At 48.3% G+C, this 21,858-nt stretch overlaps 1 protein-coding gene across 10 annotated transcripts in view; it reads right to left on the bottom strand.

Annotated features, from left to right (window-relative positions):
* The window catches only part of PKIG (cAMP-dependent protein kinase inhibitor gamma), a 98,130-nt gene that overhangs the window by 3,792 nt on the left and 72,480 nt on the right, over positions 1–21,858 (bottom strand). For 8 of the 10 annotated variants that reach the window (XM_069548622.1, XM_069548615.1, XM_069548617.1 and 5 more), the window contains 2 exons: positions 20,185–20,254; positions 409–582 (listed from right to left, as the gene is read on the bottom strand). In XM_069548622.1, coding sequence (XP_069404723.1) covers positions 409–559 — 151 coding nt within the window. In that variant the 5' untranslated portion in view covers positions 560–582; positions 20,185–20,254. Of the gene's footprint in view, positions 1–408; positions 583–20,184; positions 20,255–21,858 lie in introns of those variants that run through there. The other 2 variants (XR_011248271.1, XM_069548624.1) reach the window with 2 other exon arrangements.

Here is a 21,858-nt window from a genome sequence, read left to right as displayed (position 1 = left end):
CAGAGGCTGCTGTGCTGCTGGGAGCGGCCTGAGCCCAGTGGTGCCCGTGGGGACAGAGAGAAGCAGAGGAACCAGGAGGGATCACGGAGGGGAACCGACGAGAAGCAGAGGAACCAGGAGGGATCACGGAGGGGAACCGACGGGTCCCATGGATGGGCAGGAAGGCTGGGGGGCAAGGGAAGCACTGGGATGCCTGGCCAGAGGGTCCTCATGGCCTGAGATGCTGGCACCCTCCCGCCTAGGGACTGGCTGTCCTCCGCCACTGACCCTGGGCCTGGGGCCCGATTTAAAGGCAGTTTCTCCTCTGAGAAAGAGGGAGCAACCTAGGACTTAAGAGGCCAGCCCTGGAGCCCAGAAGAGGGTCTCCCACCCGGGGTGCTCGAACCCAAGAGTGTCGTGGGTTCTGACCTGCGCCCTCGAGGGCCAGCTCGCCCATGTCACCAGCCAGCTTCCGCACGCTCATGGCCTCGGAGTCTCCCTGGATGTCGGGGACCGCATTCCGGCGGCCCGTCCGGTCACAGGAGATGAAATCCGAGTAGGAGGACTCAACCTCCATCATGCCTGTCGCATCGCTCTTCAGGCCTGTGGGGGCAAGGGCAGGAGGGCAGAGGTGAGCCCAGATTTACCCTGCAGAGAAGACCCGGCACTGACGGGCTCCGACAAAATAACAACTGCTGCCTTGCTCATGGATGACAAAACAGAAAGCACAGGAAACTACAAAGAACAAATTAAGTCATGCATGATTTTATACCCTCAAAGCTACCATCATCATTTTAAAGGACATCTTTTTTTTTTTCTCTAAAATTCATGATAACCCTCTACACATTTATCAATACCGTGTACCAGGCACTAGCCAAGGGCCACAGATGCAGCAATGAACAAGTCAGCCCCAGTCCCTGCCCTCAGGGAGCTTACAGTCTATTGGGTCATTTAAGGTAATTAGTTACTAACACCTAAGTAATAGCCTCGGTGCTTGGGGTTTGCAGGGAGAAAGCAGGATGCCAGAGGAACAACCAGGGCCTGACCGAGGCTGGGGGTCAGGAAGTGATATTTTAGCTGAGATTTTAGGAGGAATAGGTAGACGAGGAGTCTAGGATTGCAGGGAAGAGCACATGCAAAGGCTCTGTGGAGGGAAGGCATGGTGGGTGTTAGAAATGCAAGGGCCATCCCCTGGGGGTCAGGGGGAGTGGGACTGAGACACCCAGAACAGCACTGAGCTGGGCAGGGGCCTGTTCACATCTGCAGCTGCTCCCGCAGGACAATCAGATCAGCATTTTCAAAGATGACTCTGGCCACTGGAGTGAGCAGGCCCGAAAGGGGGCCAGTTAGGGTATGAGAAAGATGGTGGGTGAAGGAAGGAGGTGGTGATGGTCAGACAAATTCTAGATGTGGTCTGGAGGATGGATCACCAGGACTTGGTGTGCCGCTGATGTTTCTGACATGAATAATGCAGGTGGACAGAGGATGGTTTGTGAGACGGCGGGTGGGCGGGAAGAAAGACAGGTAACTAGGCTTTATTACTACAATCAAAGTGAAGAGGTAGTGGCTCAGTCATGTCTGACTCTTTGTGACCCCATGGACTAGAGCCCACCAGGCTCCTCTGTCCATGGGATTCTCCAGGTAAGAATACTGGAGTGGGTAATCATTCCCTTCTCCGGCGATCTTCCCAACCCAGGAACCAAACCTGGGTCTCCTACATTCCAGGAGGATTCTTTACCATCTGAGCCTTCAGGGAAGCCCTGTTGTTACAGAGACGGTTACAGAGATGGTGGTCAATAGCCCTGGTGGTTGATTTTACAGCTGAGAGAGAGGAAAGCCACATATACAAAGAACCATATGCATACAAAAAAAGATCTGGAGATCATACTATAGTATCCTGTCTTTTATAGCTTAGTGTTTGAAACTCTCTAAAAAATGCCATACAAAAAAGAGTTTCACGACCCAGATAATCACGATGGTGTGGTCACTCACCTAGAGCCAGACATCCTGGAATGTGAAGAAAAGTGCTCCATGACCCAGATAATCACAATGGTGTGATCACTCACCTAGCCAGACACCCTGGAATGTGAAGTCAAGTGGGCCTTAGAAAGCATCACTATGAACAAAGCTAGTGGAGATGATGGAATTCCAGTTGAGCTATTTCAAACCCTGAAAGATGATGCTGTGAAAGTGCTGCACTCAATATGCAGCAAATTTGGAAAACTCAGCAGTGGCCACAGGACTGGAAAAGGTCAGTTTTCATTCCAATCCCAAAGAAAGGCAATGCCAAAGAATGCTCAAACTACCGCACAATTGCACTCATCACACATGCTAGTAAAGTAACGCTCAAAATTCTCCAAGCCAGGCTTCAGCAATATGTGAACCGTGAACTTCCAGATGTTTAAGCTGGTTTTAGAAAAGGCAGAGGAACCAGAGATCAAATCGCCAACATCCGCTGGATCATCAAAAAAGCAAGAGAGTTCCAGAAAATCATCTATTTCTGCTTTATTGACTATGCTAAAGCCTTTGACTGTGTGGATCACAATAAATTGTGGAAAATTCTGAAAGAGATGGGAATACCAGACCACCTGACCTGCCTCTTGAGAAACCTATATGCAGGAAGCAACAGTTAGAACTGGACATGGAACAACAGACTGGTTTCAAATAGGAAAAGGAGTACGTCAAGGCTGTATATTGTCACCCTGCTTATTTAACTTCTATAAAGAGTACATCATGAGAAACACTGGGCTGGAAGAAGCACTAGCTGGAATCAAGACTGCTGGGAGAAATATCAATAACCTCAGATATACAGATGACACCATCCTTATGGCAGAAAGTGAAGAGGAACTAAAAAGCTTCTTGAGGAAAGTGAAAGAGGAGAGTGAAAAAGTTGGCTTAAAGCTCAACATTCAGAAAACAAAGATCATGGCGTCTGGTCCCATCACTTCATGGGAAATAGATGGGGAAACAGTGGAAACAGGGTCAGACTTTATTTTTGGGGGCTCCAAAATCACTGCAGATGGCAACTGCAACCATGAAATTAAAAGACACTTACTCCTTGGAAGGACAGTTATGACCAACCTAGATAGCATATTAAAAAGCAGAGATATTACTTTGCCAACAAAGGCCCGTCTGGTCAAGGCTATGGTTTTTCCAGTAGTCACGTATGGATGTGAGAGTTGGACTGTGAAGGAAGCTGAGCGCTGAAGAATTGATGCTTTTGAACTGCGGTGCTGGAGAAGACTCTTGAGAGTCCCTTGGACTGCAAGGAGATCCAACCAGTCCATCCTAAAGGAGACCAGTCCTGGGTGTTTACTGGAAGGACTGATGCTGACGCTGAAACTCCAATACTTTGGCCACCTGATTTGAAGAGCTGACTCATTGGAAAAGACCCTGATGCTGGGAGGGATTGGGGTCAGGAGAAGGGGATGACAGAGGATGAGATGCCTGGATGGCATCACCGACTCGATGGACACGAGTTTGGGTGAACTCTGGGAGTTGGTGATGGACAGGGAGGCCTGGCGTGCTGCGATTCATCAGGTCACAAAGAGTCAGACACGACCGAGCAACTGAACTGAAGTGAACTGAAAGCATGCCAGGAAGGTTCTCTGTAGATGATTTTTGTACATGTGCTTGGGTGTATCATAATATATTTGAAGAGTTCCCTAGACACGAACACTTCCTTGGTAACTCAGACAGTAAAGCATCTGCCTGCAACAGGAGACCCAGGTTTGATCCCTGGGTTGGGGATCCTGGAGAAGGGCATGGCAACCCACTCCAGTATTCTTGCCTGGAGAATCCCATGGACAGAGGAGCCTGGAGGGCTCCAGTCCATGTAGCTGCAAAGAGTCAGAAATGATTTAGCGACTAAACAACAACAACTATAGGCAGCACTAGTTCTTTATGTAAATATTTCGGCCTATGTCTAGCTGTTTCTTTAGATACATTTCTAGAAGTAGAATTGCTAAGCTAAAGGGAAGGGTGAACTAATGTAAGACACAATATTGTGACACATTTGCCTTCCTGAATGACATAATGGTATTTATCATAACCGAAAAAGATGAGTAAATAAAACTTGTAAGTTCAGTTCTGTTCCTATTTATATTCCCACCAGCAGCCTGTAAGACTGTCCATTTATCTGCACCCTTGTCAAGAATGGATACTGATATTCTATATTTTTTTAAAAGGTTAATCTGCTAAGGGAATATAAGTATCTTCCTTTGAGCACCGATGATTTTCTGAAGGCAGTCAGATCACCCAGTCACCACAGGGGTTCTGGCCACTGGGCGGATTCTGAGTTAGGACGTGGGGGGTGGGGGGATGGGGGGGTCTAAGACACTGGCGTGACCACCGGAGTTCACAGTACTCTAGTTGAGATGGGCCCAGCAAATCCCAGTTCCAGACACATGATGTCAAATGCCAACGCTCTTCATAGTTTGAGGATGCTTCCTGCACACGGTCAGTGACAGGGAAGCTCCCAAATGTCCCTGAAAAGGCTAGGCATTGCATGGATTATAGCGTATTCAAAAAACAACCTACACCAGGCGGACATGTACTGATGGCAAAGTGTCAGAGATAAACTATTAGCTGAAAAATTCAAGGACATTCCTGGTGGTCCAGGAGTTAAGACTCAGCTTCTGAAGCAAGGGGTGTGGGTTAGATCCCTGGTCCAGGAGCTAAGACTCCCACATGCCTCACAGCCAAAAAGCCAAAACATACAACAGAAACTATTATAACAAATTCAACAAAGACTTTAAAAATGGTCCACTTCAAAAAAAAATATTAAAAAAAAGAAAAATGCAGATCGCAAAACAACACCTTAAAGAAAACTCAGTTTCAGCTCGTACAACTCAACAACATCAAAAGAAAAACAGCCCAGTCAAAAAATGGGCAGAAGACCTAAACTGACATTTCCCCAAAGAAGACATGCAGAGGGCCAACAGACACATGAAAAGATGCTCAAAATCACTAATTATTAGAGAAACCAAGTCAAAACTACGAGGTATCACTTCACAGAGGGTGCAGAGAAAAGGGAACCCTGCTACACTTGGTGGGAATGTAACTGGGTTCAGCCACTGTGGAAAAGAGTATGGAGGTTCTTCAGAAAACTAACAAACAGGATTTAGCAATCCCGATCCTGGGCATGTGTCCAGACAAAACTCTAATTCAAAAAGACGCACAAACTCCTATGTTCATAGCAGCCCTGCTCACGATAGTCAAGACGCTGGAGACAACCTGAATGTCCACAGACAGGTGAACGGATGAAGGAGTGGTACGCACACACGGGAGAGCGCTCACCCATGGAAATGAATGGAATAGCAGCATGGAAGCAACCAGAGGCGGTCCTACCAAGTGAAGGGAGTCAGAGGGCAAACACTACGTATGACAGCACTTACATGGAGAATCTAAACTATGACAGAAACGAACCCACCTTCAAAGCAGAAGCAGAAACAGAGGGAACTGAGTGGTGGTTGCCAAGGGGAGGGGGCTGGGGGCGGGACAGAGTGCAAGGCTGCAGCTGGCAGATCCAAGCTTTCATACACAGAATGGATAAACCAGGTCCCACTGTATAGCACGGAGAACTATATTCAGTATCCCGTGATTAACCGTAATGGAAAAGAATATAAAACACAATGTACGTGTGTGTGTGTATAACTCAATCACTTTGCTATATAGAAATAGTTAACAAAATATTGTACATCCACCATACTTCAATTAAAAAAAAAAAAAGATAACCCAGTTTCTGTGGAGAACACAGCAGATATAAGAAAAACACCTTGCCGAATGTTGTACTTTGTGACGAAGAGGAACTTTCACGCCTAAGACTAAATTTTTATAACGGTAGGAGTTTGTATAAGCAAGCCCAGGTTATTGTGCAATGCTTTCAGAAAGACACTGGCAGGAAGCTCCCGGAAAGCGCCCAGGGTGGGGCTCAGTAAGTGGTGTGTGTGTGAGAGAGAAAAGAGGGACTGGCCAGTATCGGGGGCTCGACCCGCATCTCCCCACAACCCCAGGCTGAGAAGAGACACTTGGAGAATGAATGAGGAGACAGGGAGGCGTCCTGTAGTAGGAAGAGTAAAGAAAAGGACACGTGATCTGTTCTGTCGCCAGACCTTGTGCAAGACTGCCCCCCTCTGGGCCTCCATGTATCAGGTCTATAAAACAGAATTAAGGCTGGGCCAGAATTCCAAGGCAATCCCCGCAGCTCCAGCAGGGGGCGCACCAAGACAATTTGTCTAAGCTGCCTTGAAAGAAAGAAGTTGCCCTAGTTGTGTTGCTGGTTGCTTCTCGACCAAAAACAAACAAACAAACAAAAAAACCAACCAACACACCCCAGGCTCTGAATCTGCCAGAGATGGTTCTTCCATAGGTCAAGGAAGGTTCACTCCTACACCCTCCCTCCGGGGAAACTGCTCAAAGCTTCAGAACTGGGGACTGGCCTGTGGTAATAACAGTAATAACACAGAATAAAATTTATAATGATAGCTCTAACCATAATAGTAAAAGCAACAGTAATCAAGTCATTATGTTTCCTGGAGAAGGCAATGGCACCCCACTCCAGTACTCTTGCCTGACAAATCCCATGGACGGAGGAGCCTGGTAGGCTGCAGTCCATGGGGTCGCTAAGAGTCAGACACGACTGAGTGACTTCACTTTCACTTTTCATTGTCATGCACTGGAGAAGGAAATGGCAACCCACTCCAGTGTTCTTGCCTGGGGAATCCTACGGACTTGCAGAGCCTCGTGGGCTGCCGTCTATGGGGTCGCACAGTTGGACACGACTGAAGTGACTTAGCAGCAGCAGCAGCAGCACCTTGCTTAACAAAATTTCCACAGCAGCCTCTGAGGTCTGTGAGGTGAGTTTATCTACCACCACTACCTGGGAAGGTCTGTTTCAGGTGGCAGGACCCATACCTGCCAGAGGAAGGGAGACCCTGGGCAGGCCCCACCAGCTCCTAAGCCCCGGCTCCTCAGGGCTTTTCCTCCACCTAGGACATGGTCTCCACGAGAACCGCTATTTCTGTCTGGGTTTTCACCTGGCCAGGCCGAAAGGCCTAACCCCGGCAGCTAAACCATACGCTCTGGCTGCTTGGTCCTCAGCTTGCCCAGGGCCTGGCAAACAGCAGGTGCTCAGGAAACACTTGTTAGATTAAATCTGAGTCTGTCCATTGCTCTGTCTCCTCTCCAGCCCTCTTTCCCTGCCTGTGGGAACCAGTGGGAAAGGCCTCTGTCGGCCACAGATGGCTGTGCTGACGTTCCAGTCCAGGGTCTCCAGCATCTGACACTGTGGGATGGATGGAGTTACAGGCTCCATCGGAAAGGCTAGTATCCTTCTCGAACTGGCACTCTGTGGCTTTGGCTCCTGCGCTTGCCCGGCTGACCTTACAAGCTGCCCAGCGCAGGAGGCTGACCTTCCTGGCTCGGAAAGGGAAGTGTGCCAAACTCAAAGGCCGATCCTGGAAAACACCAACAGCCACCAGTGTGCTCCGGCTGCCTCCCCGCCCCCACCCCCGCAGCGATGGGTCTAGGGAACACACTATTTTCATTTTTCTGCAACATTTATATATTTTCCCTTCACTCTCTGCTCTTAAAAGTCAACAGCAAATGGGGAAATATGAGCAACCATCCTCAGAGTTGGAAGCTGCATCAGCAAACGGTCGTTCTCAGACTCTGTTGACGACAGCATCCACGCCAGGAACTCTGAGTGACCTGATGGAAACACCAAGAAACCTCCACTTTTCTCATACCCTTGAGCTAGTAAGCCAGCAAGTGGACAGATGAGAACAGTCCCTGGCTGTAGCAGCCTGCACTGCTCCTGGGGGTAAAACATAGCATCTTTCCACGTGTATTTCCTTTTCTGTGAACTGTACTCAAATCCTTTTGCCCATTTTTCCATTAGATGGTAGCATTCCCACTGATTCATGGGAGTTCTTTACATATTGAGATAATCAGTCTTTCACATTAAGAAGCATTACACGTATTTTGGGGGTTTTGTTCTCTGATTTTATTTCTCTGTGCACACACATTTTTTTTCTCTTCAAGTAGTCAAACTGATCCATATTTTACTGTATGGTTTTCGGGTTCTGGATCATACTTAGAAATGTCTTCCCCACTCCGAGACTGGGGAAGAATTCTCTCTTGCTTATTTCTTGTACTTTCCTGGCTTTATTTTTCATATTTAAATTTTTGATTGAGCTTGAATTTATTTGCTATGAGCTATGAGGTAGGGAATCTACCTTAATTTTTCCCAATTATCTCAAAACATTTTGTGGAATCATCAAACTGAAAAGACTCCCTGAGCTCATGGAGACAAACCTCTCATTAATACCTGGGGAAAGTAAGGTTCAGAAAGGGAAAGTGACTTGCCCAAAGTTCTGGATCTAGCCGTCTGACCTCCTAGTCCAGAGGTCTTTCTCCCATGCCTTGCTGCACCCCTGGGGGTTGGAGTCCCCAGCGATATGACCCATCTCTCGGGGGCATGTGGTTGCCAGGAGGCATCCAGTGCCGGCGTGCGGACCACGTCCCTGCGTATGAGCTCAGAGACCTTGGACAACTGCCTTCATTTCTCAGGATCCCAGTTTCCTCCTCAGCCACATGGAGATAACAGTAAAAACCTTCTGCTTAGGGGGCTGTTGTGAAGTCAATGGGACAGTGTGCTCAAACAGAGTCCGGTAAGATGTGTGCAAGGGAAGAGGCTCACAATAAGTCATTACTACGGTCCATTTTCACTGGGTGACTTATCAGTAACACTGTCCTATTGACACTTTCTGTCAGCTTCTTTGTTTTACTCTGTTTAGCGATGCACAGAAGGCCAAACCTCCCACTTCCTGCTTGTGTGCTTTATGGTGCTGAGTGAATTAAGTTCCACAAAAGCGGCGCCCTGGCTGACATGTGGACTGCCGCATCTGATAGGCCTAGCACAGAGGTGAAGCTCAGTGAATATTTCATAAGTGAGTGAATAATAGAAGACGGTCTAGATTCCAGGGCAGAGCAGAGACTATGCAGCTTTGCCTTATAACAGGGGCCAGAGGTCTGGCTCAGTCTCCTTACAGCAGGTGACCACCCTTCTCCCCACCCAGGGACCTTCCCTCTCTCCCAGCTTCCTTTCCCCTCATCAGGTTGAAACATGATCCCTACATGTCTTCGAGTCCTGAAATTTCATTCACTCATTCATTCAGTGTTTACTGAGTACTTTTTATATGCCAGGCACTATGCCAGGTATGGGGTATGCATTGGAGCCAAACAGATATTTACTATGTGATAACAGAAAAAGGCACCGGAAATCAAAACTACAATGAGATGTCACCTCACATGGATCAGAATGGCCATCATCAAAAAGCCTACAAATAATAAATAACGGAGAGGGTGTGGAGAAAAGGGAACCCCCCTCCTCTGTTACTGTGAATGCAAATTGATACAGCTTGGAGAACACTATGGAGTTGCCATATGACTCCTGGGCATGTACCTGGAGAAACTTCTAATTTGAAGACACATGCACCCTAAAGTTCATAGCAGCACTATTTACAATAGCCAAGACATGGAAGCAACCTAAATGTCCATCAACAGATGAAGTTGTGGTGTTTACATATACATATATATATATAATGGAATATTTCTCAGCCATAAAAAAGAACAAAATAATGCCATCTGCAGCAACATGGATGAACCTAGAGATTATCACACTAAGTGAAGTAAGTCAGGCAGAGAAAGACAAATATGATATCACTTATATGTGGAACCTAATGATACAAATAAACTTATTTATAAGGCAGAAGTAGACCCATAGACACTCACAGACATAGAAAACAGACTTATGGTTTCCAAGGGGAAAAAGGGAGGGAGGAATAAGTTTGGAATTTGGAATTAACAGGTACATACTATACTCTACATATAATAGATAACCAACAAGGATCTACTATATCAGACAAGGAACTATATTCAATATCCTGTAATATCCTATAATGGGAAAGAATCTGAAAAAGAATGCATATGTGTGTATATATATGAGACTGAAGATAGAGATATACATATATGAGGCTGAATCGCTCTGCTCTACACCTGAAACCCTAACTCAACTATACCTCAATTAATAAAAGAGAGAGGGCCATTAACAAACAAACGACTCTATCATCAGGGACTGTGGTAAGTGTTGTGGAGGAAGAGAACAGGTTTCTCTGTGTCGGGGTGGTTCAGTTCAACACTGTATGGTCAGGGAAGGCCTCCTTAAGGATGTGATCCTGCGCTGAGGTCCCCAGGAAAGTCAGACAGAGGGTGATCTAGGTAGAGTCAACAGCCAATCTGGGAATAAGCGATCTACCGTCTTCTATCTCAGCTTGAGCCCTGAGTGGTGCTCAAGCCTGATGCTCTCTGCTCCTCCCCATCTTCAGGAGGTTTGGGGGCCTTCCTCGGGGTGAAGCGTTTGGCCCTGAAAGGGAAGAGGCTTTGGGCTCAGCTTCCCAGACCCTTGGCGGCCCAGGGTCAGAGGCAGCGCTCTCACAGGTGCTTGCCCTGGGCGCCGTCTGGTTTCCCCACGGGAAGCTGTCTTCTCCCTTTGGTTGGTGTTCTCCCCCAGCTCTGTAAACTGAAGAGGCCCCAGCTTTTGCCAAGAGCTACACAGTCTGTTCCAAGTCTAAAGCTATTAGTCCTCATAGCTCAGGCAGATTCCATGACAGCGCCAAACTGTTTTCCAAATATACCAGAAAGGTCATTTCCTGTTTTTTTTCTTTTTAAAAAATTAAGTATTTGCAGAGACAGTACAAATAAGAAAGCAGAGCCTTCTGCAATGGACACGGAGCAGACAGTGGGACTTGGTCCCCTGGGACAGGCCTCCTCAGGGGTGGGGAACATGCTTTCTAAGGCTCCTCTGAGGGAAAGCAAGGGCTGTGGAAACCTGATGGAAATACCAGGGCCTGCCGAGCTGGCATTCCTCAAATTCAGAGGAAGCGGCTTTTCTCTGTGATGGGAGGCCAGACCCAGAGAGGCACTGAGGCGGGGAAGATAAAAAGGCCCGGGCCCCAGACTGGGAGCACTCGCAGAACCTGGGAAAGGGCAGAGCAGCAGTTCTGGGAACGCGCCCCAAGCTCTACCTAGTCCTGAGGGACACACCCAGGGCGGAGTCTCCAGAGAGGACCGGCTCCTACCAGGGCGGCACCTGATGCCCACAAAGAGGCATCCTTTGGAGGCAGCTGGGCAGGGCCTTGGCCTCCACCCCCAGGGGGCCAGAACCACGCGGCAGGGAGGGCAGGCGGTGGAGAGACTGCTTTGGGAGGGAAGCGGGGCGGTGCTGAGTCACACGAGGTCTCCACGGATGCCCTTCTCCTCAGACCACTCTCCTGCTGGGGGCCTGCAGACCCCACACTCTCTGGGCCTCCCTCCAGCCTGACAGGCCACTTCTTAACCTCGTCCATGCAGGTGCCTCCTCTGTCAGGGACCTTCGTGTGAGAGGCCCCCAGGCCCAGGCCCTCTTCTCCATGTGCCCCCTGGGGGCTTTCACCCTTGCCCTTACAGTCTGCGTGGATGGCTCCCCAGGCCTCTCTTCAGAGCTCTAGAATGGGCAGTCTAGCCGCCTACTCCGCCCTCCCCTTGAACGTCTCACCAGCATTTCCGACTTCACGTGTCCAGTCACAAGCCTGCTCCCCCCAGCAGCCCCCAGGTCAGTGACGGAACCAGATGCCGAGGCTGCTCAAGTTGGAACCCTGGGGTCATCCCAGGGGAACGGAGTATTCTCCGTCTTCACTCTCGGTCTGGTCTGCCACCAGGTCCCCAAGCTTCTACTTGCAGAACTGAGCCTGAACGGGCCCCCTCTCCCCTCCAGCTCCCGGTCTCCATCACTGCTCACTTGTGCCCCTAGCTGCGGCATCGCCTCACCACCTCCCTGCTCCCCACTTGCCCCCGACCTAAGGTCTGTGCTCTCCACGAGGGCCAGGGCAAGGTTCGTGCCTCAGACACTGGGTCCTGTGGTTCCCCTGTTTCCTTCGGCCTTGGATGCTCTAGCATTTCACATCTGGCCAAGTCCAAGCTCTTGACACCAGCCCCTGACATCCCGCACTGACCTGGGCCCGCCTTCTTCTGTGAGCTTTTGTCTCATTTCCACCTTCTTCTCGGCCCATTTGGGTCTTTAATTCCTCATACTAGCTCTTCTGGACTTCAGGGCCTTCATGAGACTGTGTGCTCTGTCTGGAACGTTCTCTGTCACTTTTCTTTTTATAGAGCCTCTTAAATGGATTTCTAACCCTGCCTTTTTAGGCGCTCCTGCCCTGGGACCCCGACACAGGGCCCTGCAGGTCATGAGATCCCGTGCTCACCCAACTGCATGTGGGCTGAACACCTGGAATCCTGCATGATACGGTGACACAGCGAGGGCCTGGGGTCGCTCAGCTGCTGTCCCTAGAGCTGCACACCTCAGTGGCCACAGAATCCTCTTCTGTAAAATGGAGGTGTGCCAACTGCCTGGAAAGGAGCTCGTAGGGAATAATCAGAGCCAGCAATTATGGAGTCCTAACTGCCTGCCATACTGCTAAGCATCTTACAGGCATCTCACTTCATCTTACAGCAACTCTCTGGAGTAGGAAGCATTACTACTTCTGTCCTACGCAGGAGGAAGCTGAGGTACTGAGAGGCTAAGTACTTGCCCAAGGTCATATCATCCACTGAGTGTGGAGGAGGAGGGAGCCTGTACTATTGGTACAGGAAGCACAGCAATCAGTTAGCACCAGGCCTGGCAGGCAGGAAGGAGTCACTGAAAACTGTCCACTCCCCTTTTTCCCCTTTTTTCTCCTCTATCCCCCACCTCATAACAAGGCATTTCTGAAGGAAGGAAAAGAAAGCAATGAAGTCCTAGGAAAGCATTTTGCAATGCTGGCGAAAGCATATACCCAGATGCACTTTACCCAGGCTTAAGCAAAATTCTGTTGAGGATGTTTGACTGTAAATGTAAGATCTTGAGAATCTATCCGGTGACGTTGGGTTGATTCTCTGAACTCTGCCACAACAAATTCTAATTTTTGTCATATAACTTTGGTGAAACAAGTATTGGGGGTAGACATTTAAAAAACCCTCGCCCACTCTGCCACTGTGTCTCCCCCTGTGGCTAGGCAGTGTTAGCACTTCATGGAGGGCTGGGTTGGGCGTTTGGGATGGTGATACAAGCTCTTCAAACCATGGGAGTCTGTGCTTCTGTGGAGCCTTGGGAAAGAAGCAGAATATAGCCCAACAATATTACTGCTTGGAGACTGAGTCTCCCTGGCTCTCCTGTGGTTTGCATGTTATCTATACTTGGTGAGGGCTCCGCTAAAACGCAAAGTTCCCAGAGGCCAGCAATCCCAGCTGGAACGTGGAAGGAGGACCGGAAGGTGAAGTGAGATCACTTCCCAGCAGGCTGGACTGAGCTCCAGCTCTGCCGAGGCCAGGCTGGGTGCCTCTGGGCAAGGTTCTTGTCTCTCCAACCTCGGGGGTCTCAAGTGTAGGAGGAAGGGGTAAGCTGGGTATCCCTGTGGTGTTTCTGAAACATATCTGCAAGTTCTTTGACATTTTTCTTGTCAAGAGGTGGAGTATAATTTGTATCCTTGTGAATGAGCTGGCTGTCGTGACTTGCCTCTAACTAACAAAATACAAGTGATGACATGTGACTTCCAAGATGGGGTTAGAAAAAGTGTCACAGCTGCCATCTGGCTCCCTCTTGGGACACTTGTCTTGGGAGCTCTGAGCTGTGTGTAGGAAATCTGAGGCTGCCACGTTTTGGGGATGCCCAAACCAGTCACATGGAAAGGTCCTGGGTTGGCCATGGAGGGAGATACAGCAGGCGGCCCCAAGCTGACTCCTCGAGGCCCCGACACCAGCCACTACCTGCAACTGCATGGGAGATTCAAGCCAGAACTGTCCAGCTGGGCGGTCCCCAAATTCCTGACCCACAGGAAAAAGCATGAAAGGTAACACGGCACTGCTGTCATTTTAAACCACTGAATGTTGGCAGTGGAGTGTTATGTGGCAGTGGATAAACAGGGTGAGTTCTAATGTGACTTCCAGCTTGGGGTCCCTCTACAGTACCTCTAAAAGTCTACAGAAAACATGCCCCAAAGCCATGGTGGAGAATGAAAAGAAGCAAGATATTATCTCTATAATATGGATTCCTTCACCTATTCATGTAATGAAATATTACTGATCACTCAGCGTGTACCAGGCTTGGGACTAGGTGCCACAGATACAAAAGCAGAGAGACACCAGGGGCTCTGGAGGGACAGTCAAGGTGTAGTTAGGGAGGTTGACTCAAACACCTGTAATTCTTAACCAGGGAGGAGGGACAGGGGCGCACATACCAGAAATCCCAAATCACTGGTGAACCACAGCTTCAAACTATCCCTCCTGCCTCCCCGGGGGATTCTGACAGTGCCCCAGACGGGGATGGGTGAGTGTTTTGTAGTCAATGACCACTGCCCATATCAGCCTCTGTTCCTGATGGAAGGTGTCATGGCCCACATACATGATGAGAGAGGAGAGACTTTAGGGACCGATTCTGTATAGGAATCTTTTAAAACTTTAAGAATCTTTGAAAAGCTTGGGTGCTAGGAGCTGTAACAATAAGATGTACAAGGCAGAGCGGGCTCAGGAACCAGCCACTTACACACAGTCACTAACTTTAAAGATATGACCCCCTCCCCTATTTATTGCTCACTGGGCACTGGGGATTCAGCAAGGAATAGCACAGACTCTCTGCCCTCATGAAGATCACAATCTGCTGGAGTGACTCATACTAACAAGCAAACAGAATAACCATCAGGGGTAACAGTGCCTCGGAGAAAGCTAGAGGAGGGCGAGGGGCCAGGGGTCTCTCAGAGTAGAGAGGGAGGCCCTCTGGGAGAGGGACATGGGTGCAGGGACTTGGGGGGGATAGCCAGGTAAGTGTGCCAGGCAGAGGGAACAGCGTGCAAGAGGCAGGGCCTGCCTGGAGTCCAGCAAGAGGACAAGGAGGCCACAGGGCTGGTGCACAGTGAGTGGGGGAGAGAGAAGGCTGAGGGTGGCCGGGGCCTTCCAGGGCCTTGGAGGATAAGGGCTGACCTGGAGTTTTGTTCTGATTTTGACTTCCCCCTTTCAGGGCCATTCCCAGATGAATGCCTTAATGCTCCCTTCCATGCCAGTTCTCAGAGTCTCCTCCCAGAGCTCCCCCCAACCCCGAGTGGACGGGGAGTTAGGCCTGAGGGTGTCTCATCACACATCCCTCACAGGCACAGACACTACTGACCCAAAAGCAGGGCCAGCTGGGGTGGCGGGGGGCCTCCAGTCTTCAGCTAAAGGAGAGACAAGGTTCTCCTTCCATTCCTCCTGCCTCTGGAGAGAAGCAGAGCTCAGAATCCACACAACACAGTACAGGAGAGGATCGATGCAACGAGGGAACCGGGCAGAGTCACAAGTCTCCAAGCCAGGGGCCGCCCGACCTGAGCAGAGACACAGGAAAAGAGCCTGACGCTGGGAGGGATTGGGGGCAGGAGAAGAGGGCCACAGAGGATGAGATGGCTGGACGGCCTCACCGACCCAATGCACGTGAGTTTGAGCACGCTCCAGACAGGGAAGCCTGGCATGCTGCAGTCCATGGGGTTGCAAAGAGTCGGACACAACTTAGTGACTCAACAACAACAGGTTCTGTGCGTTTGGCCCAGAGTCCACACAAGATTTCAGTCTCCTGGTTCAGTACCCCATTCCTCCACCCCATACCTCCAGGCATGGGGTCTTCAGGGCACGGCCAGCCCCCAGGGCCCAGTGGCCCCTTCCCTAACCCAGCAGAAGAAAAGGGATTCCTGCTTTGCCACCACACAGGTGCTGGCCCACCTGTCCCATATCTGCCTTCCCCACTGGCTCCAGGGGGACAGGCACCCCTTCTGGTCACTGTATCCCCACTACGTCGCAGAGTGTGTGACGCACGGAAGATGCTCAATAAATGCATCCATATGAACGCGCAAATGAACAAACAAAATAAGCAATGAACACGTGCACTCTCAAGCCAGTGATGAAAACAACTGCCCGAGCCCTGGTCCCTGACCAAACAAATAACAAAGGGAATAATAGAAATGGCTACTATTTAGGGGGTATATGTGCTATGTGTTGGATATGGTTAAGAAGTGCTTCTCAGTAGCCCTGTACAATTAGGTCCCTTTTACGCATAGCAAGGATGTACTGGAACCCACCCCGCCCCCCACACCCAGGTGTCTGGCTCCTAGGCCCAAGGCCTCAAAGGTGGTGTCTCCCTTTGGCTCAGGGAAGCAGAGCTCGCCAGAGTTGAGGACAGGTGAGCTGAAAGGGGCTGAAATGGCAGGAGGGACTGACTGGGAGAAGAAAAGGAGGTTCCCCTTGGTCTTCCTTGAGACCTTCTCCCACCTGCTCACCTGACCTGCCAGGGCTCTGCTCCAGCTCGGAGAATCACAGGACGCTCCTTCAACACCTATGGAGAATGCACTCTTCCCAGCACTGGGACTGAGGCTATTTGGGGAGGCCCTGTGTTACTGAACCCTCACAATGGATAGCCCATGGCTCGGAGAAGCCACATGAGTCCCCTAAGGGCCTCCAACCAGTTACGGACTGAATCAGGCCTTGAACCTGGATTTCCTCAACCCAGATTCCGAGAGCATTCTCTAAGATGGTGCATTCTGGGGACGGCTCTGTCTCGATGTGGAGGACACGACATCTGTCTCATCCTTAACAGAGAACTGTTCTGTGACCAAACTCCCTGCCCCTCTGGCTTGTCTCAGCGCAAATGACTCTGCCCACCTGGGCCCAGAAAGGCCACGTGCTGTACTAACCGGGATGAGGAGTGTGCAGAGGGACTGAGCGCCTACCACAGTGCCCGCTGCACGGCACCCAGGCAATGCTTTCAAAAAGAACAAGCGAGGCAGGAGAGACACACAGTGGATCTGCCAACCTGAGAGAGTCCAAGAGAGCGTGTGGTGGCACCCAACCTCCGAGTGCCTGACAAGCTCCTGCCCTGAATCTCAGAGTGACGGGCAACAAGCTGAGGGCCCCTTCACTTCGACAGCTAGAGCCAGGCAGAGAGAGGAGGCGAGCCGGGGACTCCGGTGACAGGAAAAGGATCCCATGGCTGAACCGCCGCTGGTTCTGACGTCACGGGAGAAACGTGGCCTTAAGAAACCATCGTTTCACAGCTGCCCGCTGAGAAGGGCCCACTTGACAGGTGATGCTGAGAAGTGGGAATTACTCAGACAGAAACTTGTCTCTTGTCAATCCTAAACTGGGGCATATCAAAGACAGGCTCGTAGCTTCTTAGCTAATAAAACCATTTACAAAATACATTAGAGTCAAATTTCATTTGTCTAATTATTCCTCAGGGAATGACTCACTCCAGATCACCAAGATTCCCACACTGTTACTCTTTTAAGCATCAGAACCTTCTGTGGAGACAGAAGGAGGACTGGTGGTTGCCTGGGACTGGGGAGGCTGGGGGGCTTGGGAAGGTGATGAGTTCAGGATGTGGGGTTTCTTTTGGGGGGAATGAAAAGGTTCTAAAATAATCATGGTGACAGATACACAACTCTGAAATATACTGTAGGCCAATGAATTACATATTTTAAATGGGTGAACTGTGTGGCATGCGAATTATATCTCAGTAAAGTTGTACCAAAAAAAAAAAAAACCCCACAAAAAACCCTTATCTGAGTTAAAATGGAGAGACTCTTCTCAGGCACTGCACTAATGCATTAGTGTATTACCCACTAACCTTTTCTTAATGATTTAAGATCAGTGCCATGTGCACAGTTCTTAGTATCTTGTATAACATGGCGATCTTCTCAGTATTATACGATACAGAGCTGTCTGATCTACCTTACACAGCACATTATTTTTTTCTAAAAACAGTGAATTTACTTTCACCATAAAGCTTGGTGGTTAAGTTCATGTACTTGGGTCATGTATCACTTACTGACTGTGTGACCTCTGGTGAATTACAAGATCTTTCTATGCTTCGGCTTCCCACACGTAAAATAAGAGCTTCAACCTCCATGGGAAGTTGTGATGATCAAATAAGATAAGGTATACGAAGCACTGGATGCTGCGCCTGGTGGTGGGAAGCCAGACTGAAATTCAGCTGTCCATCAACACTGTTCCCACTGGGCTGGCTTCCCAGGTGCCTCAGTGGTAAAGAACCTGCCTGCAGATTCATCTGCATCTAGGGGGCTTCCCAGGGGCACTGAGGCAGAACAGGACACAAGCCTGGTGGCTTAGGAAGGAGATGCAGGAGACTTGGGTCCGATCCCTGGGTTGGGAAGTTCCCCTAGAGGAGGAAATGGCAACCCACTCCAGTATTCTTGCCTGGAAAATCCCATGGACAGAAGAGCCTGGTGGGCTACAGTCCATGGGGCCTCAAAGAGCTGGACACAACTGAGCGTACAGAAAGAGCACTGTTTTTGCTTCTGTCAGTGTAGCTGCTGTAAAGCCCCTCTGAGCCATAGCCTCAGAAACCAGAAAACCCCCAAAGTGTGCTCAGTGAGATGAAACAGGGGCTGGGGGGTGCAATTTCGTGGTTAGACTTTGGGACATGCCATCAGATGGCTCTAAGCGCCAGCAATATTAGCTAGTTTGTCCCAGTTCACCCTTAAACAGAAAAACCTAGATGAGGTCACCCAAGATATCCTGGCACTCGGAAGACTGGTGCCTGAGGAGACCCAGGACCCCAACACACTTGGGGCTCTCTCTTGATCATATGTGTGTGCTCAGTATCCAACTCTTTGCAGCCCCAGGCACTGTAGCCCGCCAGGTTCCCCTGTCTATGGGATTTCCCAGGAAAGAATACTGGAGTGGATTGCCACTTCCTTCTCCAGGGGATCTTCCTAAATCAGGGATTGAACCCATGTCTCCTGCATTAGCAGGTGGATTCTTTACCGCTGAGCCACCAGGGAAGCCCCTCTCTAGACCACTGATTCTTAACATTCAGAGGTCACAGACACATCTGAGAATCTGAAGAAAGCTATAGATATTTAGCCTAGGAGAGTATGTGTGTATACATATAAAACTGTACCCATGTTTACAGGAAAATCTTGAATCCCAGAAGAAGCCCGTTTAAATACCTTGGCTCCAAACTTCACATAACCCCAGCATCCTCAAGGTTCAGTGGCTAGGCCCCAATGCTCCCACAGCAACTAGAACAGAAGGCCCTCTGACCCTGGCCAGATAAACAGTCCTGGGAGCTGACTGCCGCATCCAAGTCACTGCAAACATCTGCATCCAGGGGCTTCCCAGCAGCACTGAGTCAAAACAGGACACAAGCCTGGTGGCTTGGGAAGCTGCTATAGGGCAAGGCCCAAATGTCTTGCTGATAAGCAGCTGGGGAGTTTCAGACTCAGGGCAGCTGCCTGCCAGATAAGATCCTTTCTCTGCCAACAGAGAAGAGGAATCTTAGGAGCGGTGCTAGAGGCAGGCCGGGCCATGAGAGGGAAATCGAAGGAGCTGGAAATCCCCCAAACTCCCAGGAATACTAGGACTTGGACAGTGACATAGAAACCAGAGATTCTGCCCAAATGTAAGAAGATGGAGCTGGAAAGGGGTAGATAAGTTGGGGGCAAGGGAGCTGGGTGGACCACAGATCAGAGACTGTTAAAAAATGTTTAGATACCATAAAGATATGAACACTGACCCAAGGCAGCCATACTTCCAGGCAGACCGTTCTAGGATCTATGAACTGCATTCTTCTTCCAACTGGAAGGGACCTGTACCATCTCTCCTCATCAGATCACTGGGCTGTACTTGTTTCTTTGGGCTGGGTTTTACCTGCTTTTGCTTCTGCACCACAGTATTAAAATTCCCATCATGTGCCCTTGTCTTTATGAAAATACTTTTACAACAAACAATTGGTGGACGGGGACGGTGGCATCGCACCCAGGTTTGCTAATAACTCCTGTGTATGGTTTCATCTGCTTAAGTAGATGGTTGAAGAAACCCATTCTGCTGTTGGCCACCAGAGGTAAACTGTCTTTCTGACTCTCTATAGCATCAGAAAAACGGTGTAAATGGAATCATGACTGAAACTGCAGCGTGATTTTATATAACTTCTGAAAAGGGCCATCCTGGCTCTCCGTCATGGGACGCCGAGTCCTCTCTGATTTCGTTTGGAACCGATTTCTTTTCCTTCTTCAAACGGAAGTAAAAGTATTCAAGCAAACACTCGTGACGCTGCAGCAGAGGGGTATGAACAATGTGACGGCCCACCTGGTTTAGTTTCTTTTTCCTCCTCGCATCTCTTCAGATTTTCCACTGTTGACTAATCAATGTGGAAATTCTAAGGAACCAGAAGAAAAACAAAAATTAGAGCCAGACATCCCCTAGGGCTGAAGCAATTTTTTTACGAATACAAGTTAACAATATCTATCAACTTATTAACTGTGCACATCCTTTGGCTCACTCAAACATCTAAAAATTTATACTATAAATAGGTTCACATAAGTTTTAAAAAAAAATGTCCAGTAAAACATGCTGTGTAAAGGTAAAAAAATAAAAGAGGAAACAACTTAAGTGTCTGCTACTAAGAAAAAGAGTTAAATTATGATATCAATGGAGGGGGAGCTATACAGCCATTACAAAGAACGGGGGAGATTCTGTGGTACTGACATGGGAAAATGTACATACTCTGGTGTTTAAAAAAGTGCAAAATTGTATATACTATTGTTTGTTTAGTTAAAAAATGAACGTGATTGTTTATATTTAGGAAAACAGTACAGCATTTGTGTATATACACACTTTTTGTATCTATATTAGAAAAAGACAAACAGCAAACCAGAAACAGCGGCTCCCCCTGGGACTCAGAAACAGAGGGGAGAGGAAGGAAAGGCTTTCAATCTTTACACGAACTGTTTCTGTTGCAGCTGAAAACTTTTATTAGAGGCACACACATCTTTCATAGTCATTATACACGCTATTTAAATTCTAATGTATCAAGAGTAAGGGCAAAAGACATTTTTCGCCAAAGACTAAGCAAGTTTCCACTGACAGACTCCAAAACATTCTCCGATAGAAGAGAAAGTGAACACAGAGTAGCAGTGTGATTTTAGAATCAACAGTGAGCAAAATTAGTAAAGCACAGTGGTACATTTAAACAAGTACCGACTGAGTGAAACAAAGCTAAATGAGGAGGTAAAAACAAACTTGACAGCATTTGACAACGATAACATGGAAGGTGGACCCGAAATCAGAGATAAATATTCTAAGGCCCTTGATTATTCAGGACAAAGAAATGCTGTTTTATTTTAGAGAACACATCCATGATGAATACTGAAATTTTAAAAACAACAAAATATAGAAATAGAACGCATGAGTCCAAACCAGTTAGTATGCTCCTGGGTAGAAAAGTCTAATTATCCCAAAATGCCAGCCTTCCCAGATTACTATATAATCTTAATTAAATTCCAATAAGAATACCAATAGGCTTCTTGGATAGGGGAATTAAAAACATTACTTTAGAATTCATATGGAATAGTAAGTATTCAAGAAAATTAGCCAAGAAATAAAGAAAATCATAAAAAGTAAATAAGGGATTTGTCTTAAAATTTTAAAAAGTTACTATAAAGACATAATAATAAAAAGATACAGAACAGAAGAATAGACAAATAAGTTGTGGGCTAGAAAAGTTCAGAAACATACCATAAAGGAACTTATTAATGACAAAGATGGATTTCAATACAAAACAGAAAAGATGGCGTATTTAATAAATGCTGCTGGCCTATCTAGAACAAAGCCTGATCATTACTCCTCACTATGCACAAACATAAATTCCAAAGGGATTAAAGGTTCAGGATTAAATTAATTAAAATGATATAAGTATTAGAAAAAACATGTATTAAAATACTTATGTAACTTTGAGGTGTGGAAAGTATTCCTAAACAAAGC

The sequence above is a fragment of the Ovis canadensis genome, chromosome 13, assembly GCF_042477335.2.
Source record: "Ovis canadensis isolate MfBH-ARS-UI-01 breed Bighorn chromosome 13, ARS-UI_OviCan_v2, whole genome shotgun sequence".
Classification (NCBI taxonomy): Eukaryota; Metazoa; Chordata; class Mammalia; order Artiodactyla; family Bovidae; genus Ovis; species Ovis canadensis.
The sequence above is the reverse complement of the archived record's forward strand: the minus strand, read 5'-3'. Positions and strand labels throughout refer to the sequence as shown.